Source organism: Anabrus simplex, chromosome X (genome assembly GCF_040414725.1).
Source record: "Anabrus simplex isolate iqAnaSimp1 chromosome X, ASM4041472v1, whole genome shotgun sequence".
NCBI classification, from domain to species: Eukaryota; Metazoa; Arthropoda; class Insecta; order Orthoptera; family Tettigoniidae; genus Anabrus; species Anabrus simplex.
This window is the reverse complement of record NC_090279.1, coordinates 165203024-165227608: the sequence shown is the minus strand read 5'-3', so window position 1 is coordinate 165227608 and position 24585 is coordinate 165203024. Positions and strand designations below refer to the sequence as shown.

At 40.1% G+C, this 24585-nt stretch overlaps 1 protein-coding gene across 1 annotated transcript in view; it reads left to right on the top strand.

Annotated features, from left to right (window-relative positions):
• Window positions 1-24585, top strand: part of LOC136886747 (uncharacterized) — a 56596-nt gene that overhangs the window by 9632 nt on the left and 22379 nt on the right. The window contains exons 3-7 of the mRNA XM_068230939.1: window positions 4481-4649; window positions 12890-13019; window positions 17723-17852; window positions 19623-19772; window positions 22887-22910. Of these exons, the coding sequence (XP_068087040.1) occupies window positions 4481-4649; window positions 12890-13019; window positions 17723-17852; window positions 19623-19772; window positions 22887-22910 (603 nt within the window). The remainder of the gene's footprint in view (window positions 1-4480; window positions 4650-12889; window positions 13020-17722; window positions 17853-19622; window positions 19773-22886; window positions 22911-24585) is intronic.

Here is a 24585-nt window from a genome sequence, read left to right as displayed (position 1 = left end):
AATCAAATCAAATCAAATCAAATCAAATCAAATCAAATCAAATCAAATCAAATCAAATCAGAATCTCTTTATTTGCAAATGAGGTGTCTACCTCGGTGGCAAATGGTACACTAAAATACATTATTGTCAAGCACTAAATATTAAATATTAGTTGTAGTGTCATATGGAGCGGAAACATGGACATTAAGAAAGAAGAAAAAGAAACAAAGTATTTGAGATATAGTTGTGGAAAAGAATAGAAAAAGTGAAGTGGACACATAGGGTAAGAAATGATGAAGTGCTAAAAAAAGTACGAGAGAAGAGACACCTAATGAAAACGATAAGGAAGACGATAATATCCTGGTTGGGTCACATCCTGCGTAGGAATTATCTGCAGCAGAGGGTGATGGAGGGAAAAATAAATGGAAGAAAAGGAAGAGGAAAAAGGTTTGGAATGTTAACAGATGTCAAACAAGGGAGAAACTGAAGAAGAACAACTGAAACAAGATGCTCAGAACAGAGGATCATGGAGGATGTCCAGCTGACACCTGTTTCAAGACAGATTCACAAAAGAAGAATATTACAAATAACAACAATAGAAATGTCAAGAAATGTTTCAAAATATAGATGTAATTTCGTCTATGGCCCATATGTAAATGATGTATTATACCAACACAATCACTGTCCACCATCTTGACTGATGTTCCACGGAGGTCAAAGCTCTTTTGGCTGTAAAAAATCTTGAAGTTCAAATGTAAGACATAAGATTACACCACAGCATAGAGACGTGATGATACACCCTCTTTCTACTAAATTCTCATTTTAAAAAATTTGTTGGTTACATACTTATTCAGAATATAATACTCCCATCCCCTAGTTCCGGATCGCCAAGAACTGGGGGGGGGGGGAGTAATCATTTATTGCAATCCAGATTATTTGATATATGCATGATTTTATTACAACAATTTATCTATTACTACCTTAAAGATTACAATTACGCCTACTCACTACTCACTACTGATCTCTAAATTGGAGTTTCTAAGATTTTTATTTTTGTCTTAGACGTTAACATTGTTCTGTAGTCTTGGACAACATGTATCTTACCCTTATTAATTCGTGTTAGTACAAGTATTTAATTGTGTCACAAGTATGAATAGTGTTATCCTTACGGGTTAGCTTACAATAGACATATGAATGAATGAATGAATGAATGAGTAAATGGATGATTTGTCTGATTGGGCTATATAAGTACCAGTGGCGTGCACTGAACCCCAGCTACCCCAGCGAAATTTAAGGTCGCTTGGGTGACGCATGCACTTGAAGCTTCATCGAGGTGGAGCTATGCCCCCTCCCCGACAGCAATTTATGGCGACAGGCCAGCTAGCTTAGGTAAGGGGTGTTAGTTTTAATACTTGACACTCGAAGTCTTCAGCGCCACACACTAGAGACTGCAAGGAAAATATCAACAGCTTAACAGTATAGCCACTTGTACATCGTCTTGCTAATAAAAATAGAGCCAGTATATGAAATAAATTGTAATATAGAAGAATATATTTTAGTCTTGGGTTTCGGCATGTATACAGTTTTTTTCGAGCAATTCATTGATGGCACGAGTAGAGAATGTGTTCCTATAGCCGCAGAAAAATATTTACCTTGCCCAGCATGAACACAGAGTTAAGCGCGAATGGTTGTCTCTGATGGTGGTATATAGTTAATTTTTCTAGTGCTCCTCTTGGATTATAGGCAGTGCCGGATTAAGGTGTTTGGGGGCCCTGTGCTATTTAAAAATGTGGGGCCCCTTCTTCGTAACATCACATAAGACTAGCATACTGAAGTCGTTATAGAACTACTTCCACTTAAATTAATGAACAGGGAAGTGTTGAAATAGACTACAGTTTTTCTCTGTTCTTCATGTTAATATTTCATAATGCCAAGACATATTTTACATTTGTCTCATCACTATTAAATCGACATACAAAACAGAACTTACGTTTTTTGGCACCACTAGGATATTTTCTATCCATTTTACAAGAACATTACAGTTGTAACTTAAGAATGGTTCAATAATCAGAGGTGAACTGGAAGTTCTCTTACTGATGCAAAGATATAGTACAGCATGCGCATTCCGCCATGCTTCCCCTGTCCCCTCCCGCTCACTTCCTAGACCTCTTCCTCATTTCCCCTCTGCCCGTACTCGCAAGCTGCCAGATTTAAATTTTTGGCAACAATAACCTTTACAATAATTACAGTGCGTGAGTAGCGAGGATTCGTGTCTCCGGACGGTAACTGATTCTAGCAGTGATGAAATATTAACGCGGACAGCTGATAAGAAGGAAGGAAGGAAGAATGCGTGTTCGATATTTTGCGAGCATAAATATTCATATACATCCACGGAGGTGGAGCAGCAGGCCTCTTTATACAATTTTAGGTTCGGCCAAGGGCCGGGGCCCCTTAGCACGCGGGGCCCGGGGCTGCAGCCCCTTTAGCCCCACCGTTAATCCGGCCCTGATTATAGGTGAAGGTTTCGCGAGTTCTGTGGCATTCTTCATGAATATAACATGTGTTATACGTCGTGGCAAATATTTTCCCTCGTTTGTCGTTGACGCACACTCATTATGCGAGTGGAACTATAAAACTTCAGCGACGGTAAAATACCAGGGAAATTTTTCTGATTAGTCTAGATTAGGCTTTTTAAGTAAAAAGCAAATAGTGTTGTATGTCCGTCGCTCCCTTCTCGATCCACCAGCCAGCTACACGCGTGCCAGTGTGTTATTCTTCGAGCCTCGACGCGCAGCCCTCAGTGCGCGTGCCTGGAACGTCGTGTGTGCTATAAAAGGGAGCTCCTAGCCTGTCCAGACGCCCCACTGACCCCGGTGTCCAGCTCCAGAATACACCCTACGTCGAGCACGGAGGCTACTCCTCTTGAAAATGTGCTTCGGCCAGGTGGACTGAATTTCTGGCAGTAAGAGGTCTCACCTCGGGTCACCGCTCCTCTTGCCTGTTCCGCTGTCCATGCTCAGTCTTACCATTATATGCCACTATCATTCCCTAGCTAATGCAAGCTCCCATTATAAACTTAGTTTCGCTAAGTAGGAACTCTTCAGTCATTGAACTTACGTTAATGAACTCAGACACTTCAACAAGGAAGGACTCTCTGAGATATTTACGTCAGTGCTTCTGATAGTTTTCGACTATCAAGAACTTTTCATGTCACAAGGACTATCTTTCCGAAATAGTAGTGAACGTGAATACTCCAACGTGTATATAGTGTACAAAGACAGACTCTTTCTCCAAATTCATAGTTCAATTTGCTTCGAGATAACTTTCAGTTTTGTTAGTGTAAATATTGTAATTTTACATGTTGAAGCAAATAAAGAAGTTGTGTTTTTTGTAAACCCAACCTTGTTTACAACAAATAGTTAGTCCCAGTGTATGTTTGCGAAAACCATGACTGTACTATCACGAAGCGTCACCGGATGAAGCTGTAAGTGCATTGTTTAAAATCTGCTATAGATTAAGTTATGATTGTGTCGTCACTGCTGTGGATATCAATTTTGAAGTATGTGCGAGCGTGTGGTTCAAAATATTCTTGAAAGATCTTGCTCAGGTAGACCGTTCCACGAAAAATGCAGCCTTATAAAATGGTTATGTTGACTTTAGAGAATGTAGTGAGGCTACGATTGTTTACATTTAAAACACTTTTTTTTGTAGATGGGGTAATGAATATGTTCACCGCACGCCACTGATTAGTACACTCCATGATGAAAGAAGGAATGAATACATGAATGAGTAAATGGATCATTTGGCTGATTGGGCTATATTAGTACACGTTATGATGAATGAATGAACGAGCTGAATGCTTTTAGCCTACATCTACGGAACTCCAGCACATAAGGTGAGAACATTCCATATGGATGAACGCATGACTGAAGGAGTGGATCTATGATTATAGCATGAATGCGGGAGTGAATGGATGAACATCTTTATTTCGGGGAGATCTTCAATTATTGTGATTATAAAGAACACAGTAACAATATTATCCATCAGGGTTAAGTACACCATTGGGTAGCGAGCATTTATTGATGAAACATATATTTTAAACAAATGAATCGTGTGCTAGGTGTGTGTGGAAATATTGAAAACGATCTTCGGACAGTTCTACAGCGGGAAACAATAACGTACGACCAGACTTTGAGGACATATTCCTCACTCATAGAAGAAGAAATTGCATAATATACGATACTCATCGGTCCGGAAACGCCTAATTTCCGTGTTAGAACTCATGTTCTACAACTATACATTAATCTTGGGAAACACACAGGAACAGAACATACACATAAAACTCTTTCTTATGTTTAAAATGCCCTCATTTGCACTGATAACAGGCTTCAACCGGCCGTCACAGTGAATCCCCAGATGCGCTGATACATACTAACGGAGGGCGTTTTGAATATTTCATGTGATTTTAAAAAACTCTTAACTGGATCTCTTTCGTCTTCAGGAGATGGCAGAAGAACTTAAGGACGCGCCAGGAAAGTTACACGCGATTAGATGTGACATCAGAAGAGAATCCGAGATCTTGGAGGTTTTCAAATGGATTGATAACAATCTGGGTGGAGCTGATGTTCTTGTCAACAATGCTGGAGTGCTGGGAGACTCCAGTTTAACAAGTAGGTTAAATGTTCTATTTTCTTTTAAATTGTAACATTTCGACATTAAAACCCCTTCAATTTATAACATTTACCTGCCATCAATTACGATTGATGTATGTATATTTTATAAAGTGGTATATTGGTATTTTATTAAATATTGTACATGTTAGAATATGTTTAAGTATCGTAACTGACTGAGATCAGACAGCATATTATATGTGTATTATTTTTGTAAGGGGTTAGGAATTGTGCAAATTATTGCATTCTGAGACGAAGGAAAGCACGTACTGCTTGGGTTATTCTATGACTCAGATGGAAAATTTGTCTGCAAGAAAACATGCACTAGACAGTTGGGTTGCACTAGATAGCTCTGCAAACGTAGGGCGTGGCCGAGTATATAATGGGGGAGATGTAACTTTTCAAAATTTGCTTTACGTCGCACCGACACCGATAGGTCTTATGACGATGATGGGAAAGGAAAGGCCGAGGAGTCGGAAGGAAGCGGCCGCCACCATAATTAACGTATGCCTGGTATGAAAATGGGAAACTACGGACAGCCATCGTTAGGGCTGCCGACAGTGGGATTCGAACCCACTATCTCCCGAATGCAAGCTCACAACTGCGTACCCCTAACCGCACGGCCAACTCATCCGGTGGAGATGTAATAAAGAAGAGACTTAAGATATTGCAGCAATGAATGGGTGAGGTGGTAATGTTGCTCACACAGTATATTTTTCTTTGTAAAACAGTGCAGGAAAATGTGAGGCGATGATAATGTCTAAAATCTATTACAGTATTGTGTGAATTCGTATTGTTTTTAAAGCATCTTTACGTATAATCTAATTTCACAGAGTGGAGATTAGTTTATTGTGAACTGTTCTCATTTATTGAAATGTATAGTGTAACGGCAGTGTTAACGGCGTTCAGAATATGCAATTAATCTTCAAGGCTAATACCTAGTTCTGGGACAACTTAACAACAATTTAAGAGGAAGATGTTCGAGTCAAGCAGGTGGAACGAAATGCCAATTATTGTGTATCTGGTGTAATACAAATTACTAGACGACTCGAAGATCGAGAAATGTGGGAGAACAAATGTGGGTCTGCAACACGTGAGTTAAAAGATGTCAGGAATCTACGACGCAAGTACAGAAGAGAAGTATACGAAATTTAATACGTATTATGACTGCCATTGCGATTGGATTCTGTTGATTATTATTTATGGTATGCATTTTGAAATGTTCATTTTAATATATTTACTTTTCCAAGCTTGTTTCTCAATTCTTCATGGAGAAGTATTTGTGGCATGCTATTTTTCAATTCTATCGTTTTTTGGGAGGTATCTGGTAAGGCCCAACAACAGACTAGATTTGCAGTTCTTGAACGCAACCTGCGATGAGATTTTCATTTGCTCTACCACAATTATTATTATTATTATTATTATTATTATTATTATTATTATTATTATTATTATTATTATTATTATTATTATTATTATTATTTAAATTTTAGGGATCCCCTGTTGAACTCCGGCGCCCATTTACACGCATCTCTGGATAATCCATACCTATAAAATCAAAAGTAAGTTTGCTTCTTGGTTATACACACCTCCACAGATCAGTATCAACATTTGCATCAAGCTTCATGAGGCATTCAGATAGGTCGTAGAGGAAATTACGAAGGGTGATCAAATTTAAACGGGATTTTTGTTCCTGAACATCAACAGCTGGTAGGACAGGCCCCGCGCTTCTGCTATGCTTAGGCGGAACCGTTAGGAGTGGAGAGAGCGTGCTGTCAGATATTTCCCACCGTTTCGTCAGTAACGCTCACGATGTCGGATCAACAGTTGCACCCCTCCGCTGCGCAACGCATAATTATAAAATTTCTTGCTCGTGAAGGAGTTACAGCGGGGAAATTTACCAGAGATTGACTGCACAGTTCGGTGATCAAAGATTGTCAAGGATGCGTGTGTGTAAGGAGTGGTGGAGGAAAGCAGAGGCAGCAGCCACAGAAGCCAAGACTCGACTGTCAGCTGACAAGGTACTTCCAACCGTTTTCTTCGATCGGCGAGGCATTTTGCTGATTGATTTTTTTTTTGCATAAGCAACGCACAATCAATGCTACTTACTACTAAGAGCAGTTGGACAAGGCGAGGGTTGCATATCGCCGCAAAAAACGAGATCAACCGATTCGACAATGCGCGGCCTCATACAGGAAATGCACTGGACTACACTTGATCGTCCTCCTTACAGACCGGACTTATCCCCCTGCGATTTCCATTTGTTCGGACCGCTTAAGAAGCTCTAGGAGGGCAACGATTTGAAGATGACGAGAGTGCGTAACTGGCTAGTGACACGACCCTGTTCTTTTTACGATGAGGGCATCAAAAAACTGGCCATACACTGCGACAAATTCATTTCCAAAGCAGGAAATTATGTGCAAAAATAAATTGTAATTGACTTGAGTGTTTTTCAATAAATGAATTTAAATACAAAATAAAATTCCGTTTATATTTGATTCCCCCTCGTATATAGTCAAAGATTTAATAATATAAATTTGGTCATAATATGTGATATGCGGGTAGAATGTTTTATGTGTTGACGCCATTTTTCATACCTAAACTCTTAAACGGATAGACTAGACAAACTAATAGCATGGAACTTAAAATAGCAAGAAACGAAATAAAAATTAATGTGAAGAAGGCAGAACTAGTTATTACTGTTAATAAGTATTGCCGTTATATTATAATTAAGACACAAGCGAGGTGCTAATAAAAGTAATAGCAAACGTAAGGTGTTGCAAAGTAGCTTAAACCATTCACAAGTATGCAGTAGGTTATTATTATTATTATTATTATTGTTATGTCCGACTCGTTGGCTGAATGGTCAGCGTACTGGCCTTCGGTTTAGAGGGTCCGGGGTTCGATTCCCGGGTGGGTCGGGGAATTTAACCTTCATTGGTTAATTCCAATGGCTCGGGGGCTGAGTCTTTGTGCTGTCTCCAACATCCTTGCAATTCACACACCACATATAACACTATCCTCCACCACAATAATACGCAGTTACCTACACATGGCAGATGCCTCTCACCCTCATCGGAGGGTCTGCCTTACAAGGGCTGCACCCGGCTAGAAATAGTCACACGAAATTAAATTTGAAAATATTATTATTATTATTATTATTATTATTATTATTATTATTATTCCGGGGTTTCCGTGGCTCAGAGAGGAATAGGAAGCGCCTGGGTTGAATGGCTGGACAGGGAATTACTTACAGCAACTTTTAGTATAACAAAGAACAACTGAAAATTTTAACAACGAGCTCGTCAGGTCTAACAATGCCTTGGACTTAGAAGTCCTAAGTCAGGTACAAAATAACTTGGGAGGAAGTCCCAGTCGCCAAATTTACAAAAGAAAGAGCATAATTGCTCCTGACAGTCACAGTTCACAGGAGTCTCATTTCCAAATTACAAAAGTACAGCCTCAAACAGGCAATCAGATGCTTCTGACACTCTTAATTACACTAGGCAACCCATAGGATGACCCCATTTCAAAGTGTTCATTAGCGTTTGCCCCATGGTGGGCTCATCAATTGCAAGCTTCCACAACAAGTTTAATTACTGTTCCCTAAAGGGAACCAAAACGAAGACACAGTTACCCTGAGAATAATTAAGAATACACAGGGGCATAATTACCCATACTATAAGGCCTTAATAATAAAAAGGAAAGGTTACAATAGCAGGACATTAACAAAAGGCAAGGAGGCGAAACACCTTATAGAAATTTCTGGAAGGACGAGAACCTAAGTAGGCTTAAGTCCCAGTAACGCAGAGGCTAATGCCATACTAAAAAGGGGGACTAAAGGAGGAAACTGTAAAGCCGAGACAAGATATTAAAAACTTAGAGGTTGAAAATTTCAGTCACCCAACTCAAAGGTTGAGGAGGAGACAACTGAGGTTCACCACAATTTCCCAGTAGGGAATAGAACTAGAAACCGAAGGTTGCGCCTAAAGTCCTACATTTCAACCGCCAAAAGACAAAATTATATTAAGAAACGGTTCAAACCTTCCCCTCGAGCTACCCGCAGGCACGATCACATGTTTACGTAAATTATTCCATTACCTTATATCGCTGGACTTCTTCAAGCAGACCGCGCCCCTGCCTCCATAGCCCTTTGTCAAATCGCACTCTCAAGCACTAGAGCAATTCAGACAAGACGGCCCTAAAGTAACCTCCTTATATAGTTCCATAGGGGAAAGTTCTAGATTAAAGTAAACTACAAAATCCTGATAGGCTGAATTTCCATACACATAGTTACAAGCATGTGATAGACGGATTACAATAGAGAAAGGACCAGTTGAAGTGTTGACAAATTCAGTACATCAAAAAAAAAATCCTTTAAAAAGTTTACCAACTCCCAATACAAAAATTTATCTGGCAATTGGTTTGTTTTTATTCCACCAGATATAATTAGCAAATAGATGGTAGAGCCATCTCACCATCGAAGAAGAAAGTTTTTAAAAAGTTCATGTCCGCTGGCATAGATGACCATAGAAAAGGCGCGCAGTTTCAGTATCTGGGAAAGGTGTATCCCTGGTACAATTATTATTATTATTATTATTATTATTATTATTATTATTATTATTATTATTATTATTATTATTATTATTAGGTGGCCATGACTATATCATTACATATATGAGAAGCTCTGTATTAGTACTTTTATAATTCTGTTTTTTTCTGAATTGATATAGATTTGATGCTGTTGTTATGAAACTTAAAAGTCATCTTTGTAATATACACTTACTGGTGTCCTGAATTTTATAGTAGTTTTTTTTGGAAAATATGAAAATTATGGTGCTGTGAAGGATTAGTGACAGTTGCTATGGTTATTATAAACAAGTCTTTTATATTCTTTGAAGATTGAAGTTTCCTTATATGGTGAATATTTTAAAATTATGATATTTTATACACTTTATATGTATTTTATCTATATCATGAAGAACTTGGCATATTACCTATTTGTTATTGTTCTGTATATTATCTAAAATTAACTTTATGTGGAATACATAACCTCTCCTGGCATTGAAAAGGACAGTGAAATGGACAAAGATTGGAAGAAGAAAAATACTTTTAGATGTGCTACCTGGAATGTACAAGGTATCTCACACAAAGATGACCAGATGGACGACATTCTCGCAAAAAAAGACATTTTAATTGCGGCAATTTCAGAAACAAAAAGAAAGCTTCAGGGATCAAAAGAGACAGTAAATTATTTACAGTTTTACAGTGGGGTTGACAGAGATACTAGAGCACAGGCGGGTGTACTGCTCATGGTACACAAAAGATTAAGATCAACAATTGATAACTACACTTTTTGGAATGAAAGGATTATCCAATTAAGACTAAAACTATTCAGGGGTTATCTTACAGTTATAGGGGTTACGCTCCAGTGGAGGGCAATTCAAACGAAAGTGATGGGTTCTATAATGATCTGCAAAAGATAGTCAATAAAATTAACAAACAAGATATGCTACTATTACTGGGAGACTTCAATGCCAGAGTTGGTAATGAGAAAATTCAGAATCACATCGGAATCCACGGAGAAACAACCCGTAATAACAGTGGAACGAAATTAATAGATTTCACTGTCTTCAATCAGTTAAAGATTATGAACACAATGTTCCCACACAAGGACACCCACAAGTATACGTGGTCTGCACGAAATCAGAAATCGATTATAGATTATATAATTTGTAATAGTAAATTGGCAGATTTAGTCTTGGATACAAGAGTCTATCGAGGCCCTGAATTGGAAACTGATCACTATCTATTAGTAGCACCTATTCGTCTGAGGCCTAGATGGTATAAAAGAAACACACAAACAACACAAGAAATTAAAACTTCTTATAAGGTTAACCTATTAAGAGACCCCAGTATAAAATGGCTGTACCAGAACAGACTTAACGAACTTACACAGATGACACCAGTTAGTGACAATGTGGAAATGGAGTGGTCTAATTTGTGTTCAATTTTAAAGCAGTCTGCTTTTGAGAGTTTGGGAGTTAAGAAAAAATGGCAGAGGAAAAAGGGTTTAAGAATCTGGGATGAAGAGATTGAAAAGGTTATTTCAGACAAAAGAAATGCTTATAAATTTTTTTGTCAACTGGCAAATTAGAAGATAAAATAGAGTATCACCACAAGAGAGCAATAGCAAAAAGGGAAGTGCGGAAAAAGCACAGAAAGAGTTGGGAAAACTTTGTTTCACAACTGGAGACTGATATAACAAGACCACAACCACAGACCTATAAAATACTCAAGAAACTAAATAATGATGTAAAAGAAGACATACGCATTAATGCAATACCTCTAACGGAGTGGCTCATTTATTTTTGGAACCTTTGGAGAGGTTCAAATATTGAGCCATTTCTTCTGCCAACATCTCTTAACAAGTCTTCGGAAATCATTACACTCGAAGAACTGGAGCTAATACTCAGAAAACTTAGAAATGGAAAAGCATCTGGAGAAGATTCAATAAATGCAGAATTATTCAAGTATTCCAGTGACATCTTCAAGCAAAGATTTCTCAAATTCATCAATTTAATTTAGAATGGCAACAGACCACCAGAGAATTGGCAAAAAGCTATAGTTATTCCTCTTCATAAGAAGGGCAGTGTGAAAGATTGTGGAAATTACAGAGGGATAAGTATACTCAACTCAGGTTACAAAATTTACTCAAATATTGTCAGAGAAAAATTATTCAGGTATTATAAAAATGTGATTGGAAATGAACAACATGCATTTCGAAAGGGACGCTCATGTGCTGATGCTTACTTTACCTTGAAAATCTTAGTCGAAAAACGCAGGGAATTTAACTTGGAAACTCACATAACATTTGTTGATTTTAAGAAAACCTTTGACCTAGTTAATAGGAACAGACTTCTTAATATCTTAGCAGAAGATAATGTCCCACAACAGTTAATAGATAACATATACAACATGTACAGTGACAACCTTATTGCAATAAAATTAGGTAATCATCAGACTGAATGGAAACCGATCAGCAGAGGTGTGAGACAAGGTTGTGGACTTTCTCCTTTGTTGTTCATAATCTATATGAACAACATAATACAGGAATGGAGGCATGAAAGGCATGGATCAATCCCAGTCAGCAGATATCTCACACATCTAGATGCCATACTCTTTGCTGATGATGTTGCATTGGTAGCATCATCAGAAGATGATCTTCAGTGGTCAGTATTTAATCTCCAGAAAGTCTCTTCAAAATTCGACATGATCATTTCACCACAAAAGAGCAAAATAATGGCCTTTAAGGGGAAGGACCCTATCCCAAGTAAAATCTGCTTAGATAATAAAATTTTGGAAAGAGTCAACGAATTCAATTATCTGGGATACAATTTATCTTACCAAGGGGAAATTGATATCTCTGCAAAAATAACCAAATTTACCAGAACAACAGGAATCATAAATCATATCATGAAGCCATCTCTTGTCCAAAAACACACTCGCTTACGTCTTTATAACACTTTAGCCAGACCAACGCTTTGCTACGGCAGTGAGGCATGGACAATAAGAACTCAAGACATTTCCAGAATTACAGCACGTGAAATGACATTCATGCGCAGAACAGCAGGCTATACGAAATGGGATCGTATAAGAAATGAAGATGTGCTTAAGGGACTGAATGTGAAATCAGTAATCAATTACATCTATGATTACCAAGAAAACTGGAAACGTCATGTTCAAAGGATGGAATCTGGAAGATTACCAAAGGAGATCCTACGCTATCAACCAAGAGGACAGAGATCTATAGGACGTCCAATGAAGCGATGGAAAGAAAATGCAAGACCGTAACAGGCCACATGGCCCAGTACTTGGAAGGATGATGATGATGATGATTATGACATAACCTCTCCTGCCCAAACGCCAACCTCACCTTCCCGAGATGAAAAAACCTGTTCCCAGCCCTGTTGACAGAGTCACGGCGGTATAACCGTTACATCCATTATGGAGAAAATGCTGTGATTTCAGCTAGTCCATTAGCTGAGAGGTGGCAGCCCCACCAATGGTCTTACTTCCTTCAGGCTAGCAACCCGTCGGAAGGACATTTGATTGCTTTCAAGTCTTGCAAAAAGTAAAATGCAAGACCGTAACGGGTCACATGGCCCAATACTTGGAAGGAAGATAATGATGATGATTATTATTATTATGTCGCCTGCTTAAAATATGGTTTATTTCAGCGGCGAAAACTGAAGAGTGGAGGAAGCAAGTGGACGTGAATATCATTGGACTGTCGATTTTCACAAGAGAAGCAGTACAGAGCATGCGCAGTCGAGGTGTAGATGATGGACACATCATTCATATAAACAGGTAACGAACATCTTCTTGTAGTTATAGGAAAATTAACTCATTTACTGCCAGTTTTTTCCTGTAATTGAAAACGTATCCTAGTTTTCTTAAAGCATCTAGTAAGGGAGGAGTGAGGGGGGGGGGGGATAGTTCCAAATACAGCATGTTATTCAGCACAAAGAAGACGATTGGCGAAGCATCTAAAACTGTTAATAAATACAAAAAATGTGGGTTACCGCATTTCACCGATCAATATATTTGATTCATTTCAGGCGTAACCCACTTCACAATAATTTCCTTTAACACAAATAGCATACACTTAAAAACATTCTCATATACGGATGTTGTCGATAATCAATCAATCAATCAATCAATCAATCAATCAATCAATCAATCAATCAATCAATCAATCAATCAATCAATCAATCAATCAATCAATCAATCAATCAATCAATCAATCAATCAATCAATCAATCAATCAATCAATCAATCAATCCACTACTGATCTGCATTTAGGGCAGTCGCCCAGGTGGCAGATTCCCTATCTGTTATTTTCCTAGCATTTTCTTAAATGACTGCAAAGAATTTAGAAATTGGTAAGTTATTCCACTCCCTAACTCCCTTTCCTATAAATGAATATTTGCCCCAATTTGTGCTCTTGAATTCCAACTTTATCTTCATATTGTGATCTTTTCTACTTTTAAAGACACCACTCACACTTATTCATCTACTAATGACATTCGACGCCCTCTTTCCTCTGACAGCTCGGAACATACCACTTAGTCGAGCAGCTTGTCTCCTTCCTCCGAAGTCTTCCCAGCCCAAACTTTGCAACATTTTCGTAACGCTACTCTTTTGTCGTAAATCACCCAGAACAAATCGAGCTGCTTTTATTTGGATTTTTTCCCAGTTCTTGAATCAAGTAATACTGGTGAGGGTCCCATACACTGGCTCTAGTTGGGGGTGTTACCTGAGATTGATACGCCCTCTCCTTTACATCCTTACTACAACCCCTAAACACCCTCATAACCATGTGCAGAGATCTGTACCCTTTATTTACAATCCCATTTATTTGATTATCCCAGTGACGATCTTTCTTTATATTAACACCTAGGTACTTACAGCGATCCCCATAAGGAACTTTCAACCCATCAACGCAGTAATGAAACCAGAGATGACTTTTCCTATTTTTGAAACTCACAACCTGACTTTTAACCTCGTTTGTCATCATACCATTACCTACTGTCCATCTCACAACATTATCGAGGTCATTTTGCAGTTGCTCATGATCTTGTAATTTATTTATTACTATATACAGAATAACATCATCTGCAAAAAGCCTTATCTCTGATTCCAATTCTTTAGTCATATCATTGATAGGCCTATATATAAGAAAACATAAAGTTCCAATAATACTGCTTTGATGAATTTCCCTCTTAATTATTACAGGGTCAGATAAAGCTTCGTCTACTCTAATTCTCTGAGATCTGTTTTCTAGAAATATAGTCACCCTTTCAGTCACTCTTTTATTATATTTTAAGAAGAAAAATAATACATAATTGTATTGAAATGTAACATATGAGACCAGGAATTTTTATTCAAATTGGGCCTTTCGCTTGCATCCCGCGTTTTGTGAGGTTTGGCAGCCGTGAATTAGTTTATTTTCGTGCGGAAGATTTGAATGAATGAGTTGATACTGGTCAGTAGCAAAGAAAGAGTTGTGGGGGAGAAAGTATGGCCTGGCCGCCCCCTCTCCCCGCCACCTGAGAGTCCACCGGCCGCCAATGCTTCACAATAATTTCGCCTAACACAAATAGCATACACTTAAACTCATTTTCATACACGAGTGTTGTCGATACTCTATCGGTGGTGGAGAATATAACGTGGAGTATCAGTGAAATACTGCTTCCAATTCGGTAGTAGTTGTAACGGTATAATAATTACTTTATTAATTAATTAAGACATTAAACAAAGTTATACATCACAGCAAAATTAGTTCTATAATTTTGTTTCACTGAACATGAAATTCAAAGAGAGGTGTGAAAAAGGGTTCGGAAGTACGTAAGTGCTACCGTAAAAGTGTCTGACGGGACGTCGCGGCAGCTTGTAGGTACGGCACGACTAACAGAAACTACACTTTTAGCTACAAACATTAGTCGGAATCAAGGCACATTCCTTATTAAACTGTTCATTATGCACTACGTATTCATTATAGATAATGTGTAACTAAAGCACAATTGCACTACCACTTTGAAACCATTTTGATTCGCTAGGGCCACCACGCAGGGCTTGAGACTTGAGACACGCGCATGCCCGGCAGCCATGCAAATGTATTTGAACAAGGCGCTGTTATCTACCCTCTCTACAGTTGTACCGGTGAGTTGCATAAATTTTAGGGGGTTCTGATAGTTGAAAACCTCACTGCAGAACCGTCATGCGGGTAGCAGACACTTACGCCTTGATTGAATACGTTTGCACTCTAACTCAGGGCCTCTCAAACGCCCAAAATCTCACGCGTGCAAACTGAGGCGCAGAGTTCCTGTGCAAAGTGCATCGGTCCCACTCGACTCGGTTCGGACCAGCGCCTCGTCTCGGGGTGACTCGGCTAAGCTCGGCTCAACTCGGCTCGGATTTGGAGCGCTACAGAGCAAGTGACGAAGAGGGAGACAGCGGAGCGAGCGAGAGAGGCGTGGAGAAACAGAGAGACAGCGCTATTGTTCCAAATCGAGGAGTCGGGGTCTGCATTCTGGTCAACCAAGCGAAGTCGTCTTTTGTACCGTGCACAGCGCAATTCACTGGTGCATGCACCCTGAGAGGCCCTGCTCTAACTTATTCGTACCTGTAATTCCCATCTCTAATCATTACTCGGCAATGTTATCCACGTCTTCAACTCCTTCGTCCGTTTCCATCACCTCGTCTGACACATTATTCGTCCTCGGAATCCCCGATATTCCTGATGATAATGTGAAGGACTTCTAATAGGGTTACGCGGAGTTATCGCGAAATTATTTGGATCGTTGAGGAAGAAATTCAGCAGATTACGTCAACATTTACGGTGCGAAATTGTCACAGCAGTGCTGAAGAAATCGTCATCATCATCATCATCATCATCTGTTTACCCTCCAGGTTCGGCTTTTCCCTCGGACTCAGCGAGGGATCCCACCTCTACCGCCTCGAGGGCAGTGTCCTGGAGCTTCAGACTCTTGGACGGGGGATACAGCTGGGGAGAATGACCAGTACCTCGCCCAGGCGGCCTCACCTGCTATGCTGAACAGGGGCCTTGTGGAGGTAGGTACCATCCCGGCATTCGCCTGGAGGAGAAGTGGGAAACCACGGAAAACCACTTCCAGGATGGCTGAGGTGGGAATCGAACCCACCTCTACTCAGTTGACCTCCCGAGGCTGAGCGGACCCCGTTCCAGCCCTCGTACCACTTTTCAAATTTCGTGGCAGAGCCGGGAATCGAACCCGGGCCTCCGGGGGTGGCAGCTAATCACGCTAACCACTACACCACAGAGGCGGACTGAAAGCAAAGTCATCTCCGTATAGGCCATGAAGGCCCTTGGTGGAGTGGAAGGTAAAGGCTTCCACTATTGTTAACCTCGGCATGTGATGGGGTAGAGTGGTCAACTCTACGCCCGGCCGCCTTTGCCCCCAGGAATTAACCTGGTACTCATTTTTTGTGCAGGCTGAATGAACCTCAGGGCCATATGCACCTCCGGAAGTGGAAATCTCGTTTCTTAAATGTTACGAACTGATTCGAACCCACGTCCTTCCGGGCGAGCCGAGCACGCCTTTACCGCCTCGGCCAGGCAACCCCTTGAAGAAATCGTACCAAATTATAGTCCATCACTTTTAATAATAGAAAGAAAACTACTATTCGTTATAAACGATTTTTTTTTTTTTTTTTTTTTTTTGCTATTTGCTTTACGTCGCACCGACACAGATAGGTCTTATGGTGACGATGGGATAAGAAAGGTCTGGGAACGGGAAGGAAGCAGCCGTGGCCTTAATTAAGGTACAGCCCCAGCTCGTATTTGCCTGGTGTGAAAATGGGAAACCACGGAAAACCATCTTCAAGGCTGCCGAGAGTGGGGTTCGAACCCACTATCTCCCAGACGCAAGCTCACAGCTACGCGCCCCTAACCGCATGGCCAACTCGCTCATTAAAATATATTTTTGAGATTATAGTGAGTCAGATGGGACTATCTCCCATGTGAGACAGTTTTCAAATAAATAAACAATATTTCACAGTTGGAATCGCTATCCGTTCTGTGTACGCACCTGATATTTATCTGGTTGGTCGATTGACGTCTTGTATCGCTCTGTTAGGCTTACAGCATACAAGCAACAGGGTTGCAGCACTTTACTAAAAAGTGTAGAAATTCATGATGCTTCCAAGGATGCAAAACTCTCATTTCCTAAAAAAATGAGGCTTACAGCCTTTTTTTCTGACAACATTCAATATATTTCCACTCATACTGACAGGAGATATAAATGAAACGCACTCACAGTTAATTACTGTTTTTAACTTACTCCAGACCCAAAAGCAATAACACTAATTTCTCCAACTAATGCACACGCTCTTATGACGGGTAAAGTTTTACCAGATCGTACCGCTAGATAGTGCTCACATCTCGCAGAATGTCATGTATTGTCACTACTGTATTTACTTTGTCAACACTAACACAAAACACGATTTACTCTGTTTTTTTTGTGTTCTAGTGTATTTGGGCACAATTTCCCCAACGAACACCAGTTCTCCATGTATGCAGCCACCAAACACGCCGTGATTGTCCTGGCAGAAGGGCTCAGGAAGGAGCTTGCGGCTTGCAAGAGTGGCATCAGAATAACAGTAAGTTACCAGCTGTATATAATAAAAGTCTTTTGGGCTATTCTGCCGTGGTCTACTTCTTTCATTCCTACCAGACGTCAGCCGGACACAGTAGAGTGCACTTCGACGACGACACAGAAGATGATTACCGCAAAAGTAGTTGAAACGTCTGGTAGGAATGGGAGAAGTAGACCACGGCAAAATAGCCCAGAAGACTTATCATATTGACTCCGGCCGTAAAAGCCTTTATACTTTGATTTACCACCTGCAGTTCAATTCTGAACGAAAGGTTTTGATCATCTTGATGTTTTCCTTTTGGTGTTATAATCTGCCTCTCTATGTTATATTAGTTCTTGAAAACACTACAGATGATCATAACGGATGTAATTGAAATAAGGAATGTCTTATGAATTGGTGGTGGAATATGCTATTCTAAGAAAACATCTTCAAAAATTGTCCTCCTATCTTAATTAGTGTAGGATAAAACTTCGGGTAATGTTTTTGAGAAGTCCCGGCACTGGATACTCTCGTCTGCTAAACAGAACGTCAACACAGCTGTGATTTCCCCAGGTCGCCTTCTCCTCCAAGGCTGTGCAATATTCTAGGTCAATGTGTCTTGAGGTTCAGTGCTCTGCGATCTGCAGACGGGTACGAGCTCTGAGTAAAGGCAAAATGGCTTTACCAAATAACGAAATGTGTGATATGATTTTAATTTACAGTAAGGCAAGATGTAATAGAGCAAGGGTGGGACGAACGCATCAGAAACGTTTTTCCAACCGAAGACATCGAAGATACCGAAGTGATTCGGCTTTGGTTGCTGTTGTTCACAGACTTCACACCAGGACTGTCTGTCGAAATGATTTTGTCCTATAAATAAATAAATAAATAAATAAATAAATAATTAAATAAATAAATAAATAAATAAATAAATAAATAAATAAATAAATAAATAAGTCAATCTTTCTTCTACCGCTTTTTCCACATCTGTAGGGTCACGGGTGCGAACTGTTTTACGACCATTTTACGACCGAATGCCCTTCCTAACGCCAACCCTAAATGGAGGGATAAAATCACTACTGTGTGTTTTTCTGTGGTGGTTGTCTGAATATGAAGAGGAGAGTATTGGAACAAGCACAAACAACCAGTCTCTGAGTCAGACGAATCAATCACACGCTATTAAAATCCCTGACCCAGCCGCGAATCGAACCTGGGACCCTTTGCACAGAAGGCCTCAACACTGACCATTCGGCCAAGGGGTCGGACAAATAAATAAATAAATAAATAAATAAATAAATAAATAAATAAATAAATAAATAAATAAATAAATAAATAAATAAATAAATAAATATATTAATTAAATAAATTAACCTATCTGTCTATAATTTCTGCACTTACTACGTAGGCTACAAAGTACTACCGGTATAAATATTCCAATTCGTTATATGAAGTTGCAAAAACAACAACAGCAATAACAACACCAATACGTTTACGTAGGGATTTCACAAGACGAGCACTGCTGTTCTCTACACTTCAGATTCCCATTCGTTGTACTGTAAACTACAATAGATCTTTCCTCTGCACAGCATCACGACTTTTTAATACTTTTAATCTTCAGCTATATATGAATTCTGCCCACATCACGTCTCTCAAAAGATACTTAACGGCATATTAATTAATATAGACCTCATTTGCATAGTATGTTTGCTAAATCATTGATATTATTATCAATGTGTAACGTCATTTGTTAATCACTTCTAGTAATTCAGGGTGTAACACTTTTTCTTTTTTCAGTGTGTCAGTCCTGGAATGGTGGATTCAGAAATCCTCGACACCTGTTCTCATTTTTCTAGGGAGAGCAGAGTTCTGACCAGTCCCCATCTGGTAGGAGAAGATATCGCTGATGCTATCGTCTACGCACTCTCGGCGCCACCAAAAATACAGGTAACAATACAATCATGTAACAAATTTCTTAAATTGAAAGTCAATCCATCTACTTACAGGCCGTTAAAGCGCCTGGAGAAGAAGAAAGTAAATGCACCCACTATTCATAAACTCGGCAGTAAGTGGACATAGTCGTTAGTTGTATATCTTTTCCGTGGTTTCCCATTTTCACACCAGGCAAATGCTGGGGCTGTACCTTAATTAAGGCCACGGCCGCTTCCTTCCAACTCCTAGGCCTTTCCTATCCCATCGTCGCCATAAGACCTATCTGTGTCGGTGCGACGTAAAGCCCCTAGCAAAAAAAAAAGAAGTTGTATATCTGGCCGCTATTCTCTCCTGGAATTAATCAGGTGTTCATTTTCGCTGCAGGCCGAATGAACCTCAGAGTTACCTCGTTAGAAGTAAGAATATCTTGCGTAAATTTCTCAAATTCCTGTTTGAAAATCGAACTTTACAACATCTAACTGGAAGTACCGAATTTGTTAAATACACAGTCAAAAGTAACTCCGAGTTTTGTCTCATACTCGAGGTCCCTTGTTTGATTCTCAACCTGGAAAATATTTCAATTAGGTCTGAATGGAGTTCTCTGAGTTTTGTGAAGAGCTATTTGATATGAGAACCAACGGTTCTAATTCTCAAAGAGCCATCCAAAACGACTGAGCTGCAGGTCAGCTAGTTGGACAGTAAATGCCCTGAATTGACTTCTCTTGTGCTTTCATCTGGTTTCCTGTGTGCCTTCTCGAAGACGAAACGAGAATGTTCCGTCTCTAATCGAGCCCCGAAGATTTTTTACCCCATTACCAGGATATAAAAAGGAGGTTAGTCGCGAGCAGATGGTAGCCGAAGTGGGAAGGCAGCAATGCTATCTGTCGTCAGTGTCCCATTAGAATCAGTGTCGAAGTACCGTTATATTGGAGTGTTGTTGGAGTACTGTGTGTGTACTGCCCTGGAGCACTGTGTGTGTACAGCTCTGAAGTACTGAGCCGAGTACTGCGTTTGTAATGCCTTGAATTACTCAGCGGTGCACTGTATATGCACTGCCATCTGGTACTGTGTGAAGTACTGAGTGTGTACTGCGTGTGTGTACAGCCTTGGAGTACTGAGTGGAGTAGTGAGTGGGTATGTACTGCCTTGGAGTTCTGAGTGGAGTAGTGAGTGGGTGTGTACTGCCTTGAATTACTGAGTGAAGAACTGAGTAGGTACTCTGTGTACTGCCTTGGAGTACTGAGTGGAGTAGTGTGTGTGTACTGCCTTGAAGTACTTAGTGGGGGCACTGTGTGTACTGCCTTGGAGTACTGAGTACTGGAGAAGTAAGCTGGTGCATACTACCTTGGAATACTGAGCGGAGTACTGTTTGTGTACTGCCTTGAAGTACATAGTGGGATACTGTATTTGTACTGCCTTGGAGCACTGAGCGGAGTACTGTGTGTATACTGCCTTGAAGTACTTTGTGGGGTACTGTGTGTGTACTGCCTTGGAGTACTGAGCAGAGTACTGTGTGTATACTGCCTTGAAGTACTTAGTGGGGTACTGTGTGAGTACTGCCGTGGAGTACTGAGTACTGGAGAAGTAAGCAGGTGCGTATTACCTTGCAATACTGAGCGGAGTATTGTTTGTGTACTGCCTTGAAGTACTTAGTGGGGTACTGTGTGTATACTGCCTTGAAGTACTTAGTGGGGTACTGTGTGTATACTAGCTTGGAATACTGAGCGCCGTACTGTTTGTATACTGAAAGATCACTTTTTTCGCTATCTGCTTTACGTCGCACCGACACAGATAGGTCTTATGGCGACGATGGGATAGGATAGGCCTAGAAATTGGAAGGAAGCAGCCGTGGCCTTAATTAAGGTACAGCCCCGGCATTTGCCTGGTGTGAAAATGGGAAACCACGGAAAACCAAGATCACTTTCAGTGACAGTTTAACAAATAACTATTTCGAGGGGAAGTTCAAAACCACTGTCCATTCACTTTATGTACTACCACCAAATTAAGTGTTTTTCTTAATGAGAATCAGTCACTTCATTCCAGATGAGAAGTTTTTAAATTCATGCACGGTATATTAATTGTTAATATTATTGTAAGGTTAATTTGCTCAAGTATCACACATGCAACGGGCCGACACCTATAACGTTAGCGTCCGCTCCTGAATATAGGTCGGCAGGGCATTCTGTTATGACGTCTGTTATGAGGCTGCCATGACGTACACGCATGCACAGAAATGGTGTCTATACATAAACAATCAACACTGCCCCACTCCAGTACTGAAAACGAGGGGACGGAGTGAAGGGGTAGTGTTGAAGGCCACTCCAGTACTGAAAAGATGGGGAGGGAATGAGGGGTAGAGCTGAAGGCCATTGCAACACCGAAAAGGAGGCGACGGAGTGGAGGGATAGTACTGAAGGCCATTCCAACACCGAAAGGATGGGAGGGAGTGGAGGGGTTGTGTTGAAGGCCACTCCAGCACCGAATGGTGGGGAGGGAGTGAAAGGGGTACTGTTGAAGGCCACTCTAACACTGAAAACGAGGGGACAAAGTGAAGGGGTGGTGTTAAAGGTCACTCCAACACCGAAAGGAGGGGAGGGTGTGAAGTGGTTGTGTTGAAGACCACTCCAGCACCGAAAGGATTGGACTGAAGGGGTTGTGTTGAAAGCCACTTCAACACCGAAAGGAGGGGAGGGAGTGAAGTGGTTGTGTTGAAGACCACTCCAGCACCGAAAGGATTGGAGTGAAGGGGTTGTGTTGAAGGCCACTCCAGCTCCGAAAAAGATGGGACGGAGTGAAGGGGTAGTGTTGAAGGCAACTTTTGCACCGAAAAGGAGTGAAGGGGTAATGCTGAAGACACAGTGTGTGTATTGCTATGCATCTGCCACTGCGCCCATTTCAATCACAACAGTCTTGTAGCGGGCTGTCTACCTGCAGCAATGTGTTAAGCGAGGAACTTTGTTTATATCGGGATACCATTTCTGTGCATGCGGGTACATCGTTGACATGTCGAAAACTGATCTGATAGCGAGTTTTATGAATAAACTTTACGAACCCTCTCCCCCAATAACTAAGAACCACCTTATCATATAAGAATGAGTTTTTCTCAGTTTTCCCCTCTGTCTCTTCCAGATCCATGAAGTCATAATAAAGCCAGTGGGTGAAATGTTTTAGAGAAGATTTACGGAGATCGTCCACTGCAACACGGTTCTCCAGGACAGCGTTCGAGGACTTTCTTCAGAGATCAGATTATTATAAATATGTTATACATGTTACAATAAATGGAATCAAGCAATACGCCTAAAAATACAGTACAATGTATTTGTTTCTTCATCTTACCCATCCTTGACTACAGTGATACAGTATTAATAAATAAACATATATCGAGACCGTAACACGTAGGCCATTTTTTAAATAGCTACATTAGATTCTTTTTACGTCTGTGTTGTAACGTACAAAATGCCAAGGAGGGATTCAGTTAGGTGGAAATGTATTAAGCAGATTGGCCTATGCCGACGACTTTGTCTTAATAGTAGATTGTGCTGAAATCCAACCTGCAGTCATTTCTTGGAACGTGAAAATTGGTACTGCGAGTATCCTGTGAAAATGAGCATTTCGAACGCCGAAGTGATGTCAGTAGGGAAGAAACCTAAGAGAATTGAATGCAAAGTCAGGACTACAGAAGTGGAACTGGTAGATCATTTCAAGCATTTAAGATACTAGGGGCGTGCTATAATGTTTCACAGTGCACTTTGTTTTTTATACGTCCAGGTATAGTTCACATATCACTTTTGAACGTGGTGACGTGCACCTAGTGTCTTGTTCCACCGTTTGGTAGCAGCACGCGCACAGGGGCCAACGAATTCGGTCGTCATCTCCTTTTCATAACAACACTGTCAGAGTAGGAGCTAGTGCTGGGGACGGAGCGGAGCGGAGCAGTTGTTGTGACGTCATCACGCGGTAGTACCGAGTGAACTACCGAGTGAATGTCCTGACGCGGGACGTTTAAACACGTTATAGGTATGGCACTGCGAAGGTATTGCATCCCCCTATTAATACCCTTCTCTCACAACGTAACAACTGTAAATAACTGCATATATATTCACTATAATTGTTATATACGTAACTGCTAGGGAGTAGGAGGTAGTATGTGGAATAAATGTTAGTAATTCGTATAGTTAAATCATTCGAATAGTGAAACAAAGTATGGCGCATACCTACCGAAAGGGTTTGTATACGAGGGGATTGGAAGTTAACAGAAAAGTAATGTATTAACAATTATTTCGTAAGTTTATGTGATACGGTACACTGTTAATGAGAAGAATAACCTGAATATAAAGAATCTTATCAGAATATAATGAAAAACACTGACATAGTTTCATCTACAGGATGACAAAAGTAATTTCGTAAATGAACGTTGACTGGAATGTCCTTCTTTGCAAATGTGATTACAAAACGTATCTAACAACATACTACTACACGTCCCAATGCCAAGCAGCTATCAGTAGCATGCTTCTATAAATACAGTTATTATATTATATTATATTATATTATATTATATTATATTATATTATATTATATTATATTATATTATATTATATTATATTATATTTGATGCGCCACCACCCGTCACGTATGTGCGGCCACAAAATTTTCATTTTGCGTGTTTCCTATTATCAGTGATGTCAAAAACTGCCAGGCATCCGACGGTTTTCGTGGCATTTGTGGAACAACGTTCTGTAAAAATGTATTTAAATTCCTTTAAATGTTCTAAAAATATAACTACTATCTACGAATATGTTTAAATATCACACTAACACCACAAATATAA